Here is a 6,398-nt window from a genome sequence, read left to right as displayed (position 1 = left end):
TACAATTTGGACTTGAAAATGGCCTTTTTAGATCTTGCGCTCCATATGAAAGTTGTAGGCCTATGTCTTACCTTTCCATCTATATAAAGTAGACCTAAATCTGAGATCTATAACTCTAGATATGACCCAATTACCGAACAGTATTCCGGTTTGAATTGCACCGACATCTCTTTTCTAAGTTTGGTCATCTCTTTGCCCTTGCAATTTAAGTTCTTAAAGTCATCAATCAATCCTTTCATTTATGTGATACGTCTGCATTTAAAATGAACATTTACCATAAATTAGAGGTATCTTATATTATTAAATATATTATTATAAAACATGCTTTAGTTAAGCAGTTATTGATACTTCAAGTGCAAAATAATGATATAAAACCTTGATAAAAATACACTTTTAAGTACTAATCAGCTTCTCTCTCAATTTAACTTAGAAATAAAAAACTAGACAGCTTATCTTGCGTAAATTGAAGTGACAAAAAATTATAGACATGGATGTTACCTTTCATAAAAGTTATAGACAAAAAACTAGACAGCTTCTCAACTAATATTAGGACACTAAGATGATAGAATTTAAGATAATGTTAATTATAAAAGTTATAGATATGGATGTTACGTTTCGAACGCAACTTATCTTGCGTAAATTAAAGTGACAAAAAACTATATATGGGATAAACACCGAAAAATGGTCTAAATTGAAATTAGTAATTTAATTGTTTATGCTATTGTAATTTGTGAATTTTAGCATATAGATGGAAAAACTTGGTTTAGTTATTTTCATAAAAGTTGTAGATCTATATTTAGCTTTTTAAAGAAAAAACCACATATAAGACTGACTTCTACAACTTCAGTTATAGTTAAAATATTGAATAGTGTTATAAGTTAATTATGTTGAACCATCTAAAAGTTGTAAATTATTAACTCTTGTTTGTTTGGAGTTGTTCTTAGATAAAAATGTTGGATTATTGAGGGAATGAAAATGGAAAGTGTGTGTACGTATGGACAAAGCTTAAAATTAATAAAATGTACTTATTGGTACAAATAAGATTGATACAACCAAAAGATTGGTGTCTTCTTCCAAGTGCAAGAGTGTCAAAGTAATAAATAACTCATCAAGATTAGGGTTGAATCACAAGGAGGTTAATTGTATAAATTATAAACAACAACAACGATAATAATAATAATAATAATAATAATAATAATAATAATAATAGAAGAAGAAGAAGAAGTTGATGAGAACTTTGATATGAAAGATCAATATGAGGATTAAATAATAATAACAATAAATGTCAAGGTTAGAGGATCCACCAATAGTATTTCAAATAAGTATAATATAAAGTCTTATTATTCAACTGGAAAATCACACATAAAAGGAGGTTCCAATCAGATCATAAATTGTTAAAATGATTATATTAGTTATCTTATTCAAATAATGTTAATACTTGTAAATATTGTCAGGCTTTCATGATTATAACTTATGTTAACAATAAATCAAGTTTCTTTTATAGCACAAGTGTAGGTTAAATCATACAGTTGGGTTATGAAAGTGCCAAATATTTGTTGTCCCAAGTGTTATACAACAAAAATCTAGATTAATCATTTAACAAACAAAGTATTAAGAGTGAACAAGATAACAAATACAAAACATGTTAGTATCAAACATTAAAGTTCATGTTGAGTTTACACTATACTTATTCTTACACTATTAGTATAATTTTTTCACCTTTATATAATAAACTTAACTAAACATAATGAAAGTGACAAATATAAATAAACAAGATAAGAATATAAATAAGATAAAAGTTAACTAAGTAAAGGAAAGGAATTGAAAGGTACAAACAAGATATTAATGAAAGCAAAACTTAAGCATTACAAAAGTACAATGAGAGAAAGCAAGAGATCTTGATCTGGAAACAAACATGTCTATTGCATGACAAATGCCTTCTTTTATAGGCTAAAATTTAGAACTATTGATTTAATAATTAATTGTTAAGTGGGTGGCCACATCTTAACTTGGTGACAATCTTTATCTTCTTGTCTGAATAAAATCTCATTGATGACGTAAGAATTTAAACCAACCTTTCATGTAAAAGTTCTAGGAAATTGTCTCAGCTTTCCAGGAAAAAAATTGAGGTCATTTGGATATCTAAAATCGAGATATGGGTTGAACATTGAACAGTATATGGATTGTAGGATAGATTCAGACTTTTACATTGTTGCTAAGATTTGAACTTTTATATAGCAAAATTGAGTCTTGACTTCCTATAAAAAATTTAGGCCTATGTCATAGCTTTCCATCTATATAAAGAATACTTAAGTCTGAGATCTATAGCTTTAGATATGACACAATAACCAAACAGTGTTCTAGTTTGGGTTGAACCATCATCTCTTTTTTAAGTTTGGCTCTTTCTTTGTCCTTTTAATTTCAATACTTCAACTCATCAATCAATCCTTTCATTTATGTAATAGGCCTACATTTAGGATGAATATTTACCATAAATTAAAGGTACCTTATGGTATCAGACTTGTTATTATAAAACATGCTTTAGTTAAGGAGTTATTGATACTTCAAGTACAAAATGATCATATAAAACCTTGATAAAAATACATTTTTAAGTGTTAATCAGAGACCGTGAGCACCAAACAGTAACGAGCGACGACTAGTAGAGCACAGATTTCAGGTAGATGATTGGTATTTTAAACAATTATTTTAAAGTCTCTTATAAATTCTTGATTAAGGTTCTTGTAGAATGCACATAAAAACTTCTAATATTTATGTTTATTATATGAATATTGGTTGAACTAGTTTATTGGTTTGAGACTGGTGCCTTGTGAATGAGCTATTGATTGGACCAACTACCTGGTGCTAAAACTAGCACCTTGAGAGTGGGTGATTGGTAGAAATAGTTTTCTAGTTTGAGATTGATGCCCTATTAGATAGGCAATTATGAAAATTAGGTTAACAGAATTAGAACCCTAGATAATAGGCTAATATTTTTTTTAAAAAAAATTGATACTATGTTGTATAATTTCTTAAATTGTTTAATTAATGGTTCTTTTATAAACTAATATGCATTTTCATCTCAACATCGTATCTCCTAGTTGATTAATTAGTTTTTTTTTTTTTACATATTTATTCAGTATAACAAGTTAATAGAGAAATTCTCTTTTGAATTGTATTTAACAAATTATAAAGTTAATGATATCAACAAATACATTGATATTGGCAATAACAAAGTGGACAAAAAACAATGCTAATGAACTTTATTAGCTAATGATAAGTATCAATATTTTTTAAACTTGATTAGTCAATTCATGTTTGAAAGACTAATAATACCAATGAGTTATATTAGTTTTAATATTTGTTAAACCTAATTAGTCGACTAATGATACGAATGAGTTATATTGATATTGATATTTTTTAAATTTAATTAGTTATTCTTGGTTTGGAAAACTAATGATATTAATAAGTTATATATATATATATATATATATATATATATAAACTTGATTAGTTAGTTTTTATTTGAAAAATTAATGATACTAATAAAGTTTATTATCATTAACATTTATATAAAAGGTATAAGTGAAAAATCAAAACGTTTTTATTTTACTAAAAAAAATTAATGAATTTTTTTCGTTGACTCAAACTAGGTTATAAATATAAATTGAGAGATGGGTTGGTTAACTCATCAAGCTAAAACAAGTATATAAAATTACGTTATATGTATTATGCTTGTTAACTTGGTATCATTTGCCAACGAGGCCCACAACCTTTTTCCGTCCAAAAATGGCAAATTAGAATTTGGTCCATGAACACCAAATATCGAACTGCTTGAAGAATATCTATCTCCACAAGATATGGTCAGCCAAAAACATTAAACCATGGATTGGTAGTCTTGACCTAAAAGAAAGTAAAAACTCTAATTAAAGAAAACCTTCAAAAAATTCAAAAAAGGCAGCAAAACAAAATCCGGAGTCCACAAGATCCCACGAATCCCATACGCACATGTTCCCCTTGGTCGGCCCGGAACCATCGGACTTGAAAGCCATAGTTTAAATATAGTTAATTGTTAGAAGTGCAGAGAAAAAGCAAATCCACAAATTCCCCCCCACAGAAACCAAAAATAAAAAAGGAAAACAAAGAAAAGGACAGAGGCCCCGTGGTGTGGGGTCCATTAAACCTCCTCCGCTCTACACGCTGCCCTTTCACTTCCTTCTCCTGATAATAATAATTTTAACCGAATTTCTTTCTTCTACTGCTATATATACCCTTCTCATTTCTCTTTGCTTCTCGTCCAGCATCTCGTATGTTCTCTCTCTAGAAACCTTCTTGCCGGCCAAACACTCTCGTATTTTCTCTCTCTAGACACGTCTCTTCTGTCCTGTTCTCTTCAGATTTTTATTGCAATAACCAAACTCAACGTTGTCCTCCTTGTGACATAATCATTCCTCTTCTAGATTTTCGATTTCTTTGTCTCCCGTCTTAGACATAGTTTAAGACCTTATTATGGATCAAGGAAACAGAAAGAAACGAACCCGGGATGAGTTGGGCGTCTCGAGTTCCGATTCTCCCGAGGTTAAACTAGCTCGGGTGGACTCGGAGGCTAACTCGCCCCTTGATCTGGAACCTGACCGAGATGAACTGGTTGAGGTCCGTGAAGATTTGCTCAGCATCTTCGATGATTCGGATGAGCCAGTCGTTCAGGGGCTGGAGTCTGTTATAAAAAGTTTTGAAGAGGAGATTCACGTAGGGGTTCCGGTGCTGGATATGTCGTCAGATTCTGGTGGTTCCCAAACGGACCTTGGTTACCTCCTAGAGGCCTCGGATGACGAGCTTGGCTTGCCGCCGACGTTTGCTGTTGGCGAGGAGAAAGACGCCGCCGCTGTCGCCGTTTTGCCAGCGGAGGAGGGACCTGGAACTGTTGGTTTTGTTGAGATGCTAGGGTTTGAGGATGAGATAGCGAGTTATGACTCATTTGAGCTTGGGCTCGTTGGTAACACGGAAGGAAATCATAATTATTGTGATAATAACGGAGATTTTGTGGCGTTGGGTGGGTTGTTTGATTTTTCGGACGAGAACTCGGTACCGGCCGATATTTCGGGATTGCTGTGGCAGCCCGAGTTATCGGCTTTGTGAAAATATCTAAAAAGAATGAAGGAGTTTGTAGGGTAACCGTACGTTTCAGTAGGAAAAAAGCGTGTTCATATTGTGATATGATGATGTTTAGGCTGTAAATTTTGGAAAGAAAGAAGTAATCAGGGAAGAAAAATAGGTGTTGATTATGCATTATTTTTCTTCAGATATTTTGTATTTTTAATATTAAAAGTATTAAAAAATATTAATTTAAAGTAAAACATATTGATTGGATCGCAAATTTTTATGGCTGCTCGAATCAATGGACCAACAAATTGAACCGTTGAACTATAGATGCGAAATGGTATTTTATTAAGACAACAAATAGAGTTATAAGTATAATAAAAAGATAACAATAGTACTAATCGAATATCCTTGTCTGCAATATATCTTGATGATGGTGACAGCCATTAAAACTGGTCTTTCGAAAGCAAATCCTCCAAAACAATAGAGGAATGGATTGCACTATTCGTTGATGAAAGACCCTCCTCGCTACCTATCATCAACATCTTCAAAATGTCTAGTAGTAGTGAGTTCCTTTTATTCTACAGTATTTAAGCGTTAAGAGTATATAGATTACAAGAACATGTCAGAGTGACCCTTCCATCATTGTAACGTATGCCAATTTAATATTTGATTGTATTCCAGTATTTCACCTAGTGGTGGAAGGGGCTTGTCTTCTTCTACTGTACCTGGGTTCGAGTCCTGGTGTGCATGCCTGTCACCCCCGCGGTGCCTTACATGTCTACTGGGTTTGCAGGGTATTCAGTGGGCGGTGGGGATTAATCGTGGTGCGTGCAAGCTGGCCCGGACACCCCACGTAAATAAATAAATAAAAAATCTTATAACTGACAAACAAAATTAAATCCTAACTTAAAAAGCTACAAAAGCTACTATCAAGTTAAAAAAAATTTGATCTAAGTAATTATATGAATCAAAAAATTATAATTATTGAATAAAAACTTCAACCTATAGATTATAACAAACTAACAACAAAAATTATAAAAGTTGAACACCACAAAGTATCCCATTCCGACTTCTGTAGGGTTTGTTTACCGATCACAGTTTCAGCATTGCACCTCACTAGGACGGCTTTCTTTCTTCCCTTAGAGTCCTTCTAGCGGGTCTTAGTGCCTTCCTCTCTTCCACAAGAGGTGATAAGTTCTGAATAATTCAATGAAAAAAAAAAAATCCTCTCCAATACTTTATTTATGAGATCAATGTTTTTTTTTTTAAGTTACAAACCACATGAAGAATTTATGGTT

At 31.9% G+C, this 6,398-nt stretch overlaps 1 protein-coding gene across 1 annotated transcript; it reads left to right on the top strand.

The window, feature by feature from the left end:
- Window positions 1-3,991: 3,991 nt before the first annotated feature.
- LOC105108082 (uncharacterized) lies at window positions 3,992-5,299 on the top strand. Its single transcript, XM_011002235.1, has one exon. The coding sequence runs from the start codon at window positions 4,507-4,509 to the stop codon at window positions 5,134-5,136; it is 630 nt and encodes a 209-aa protein (XP_011000537.1). The 5' UTR covers window positions 3,992-4,506; the 3' UTR covers window positions 5,137-5,299.
- Window positions 5,300-6,398: the final 1,099 nt, after the last annotated feature.

This window comes from Populus euphratica, unplaced genomic scaffold (assembly GCF_000495115.2).
Source record: "Populus euphratica unplaced genomic scaffold, PopEup_1.0 scaffold178.1, whole genome shotgun sequence".
NCBI lineage: Eukaryota > Viridiplantae > Streptophyta > Magnoliopsida > Malpighiales > Salicaceae > Populus > Populus euphratica.
This window is presented reverse-complemented; position numbering and strand designations above follow the sequence as displayed.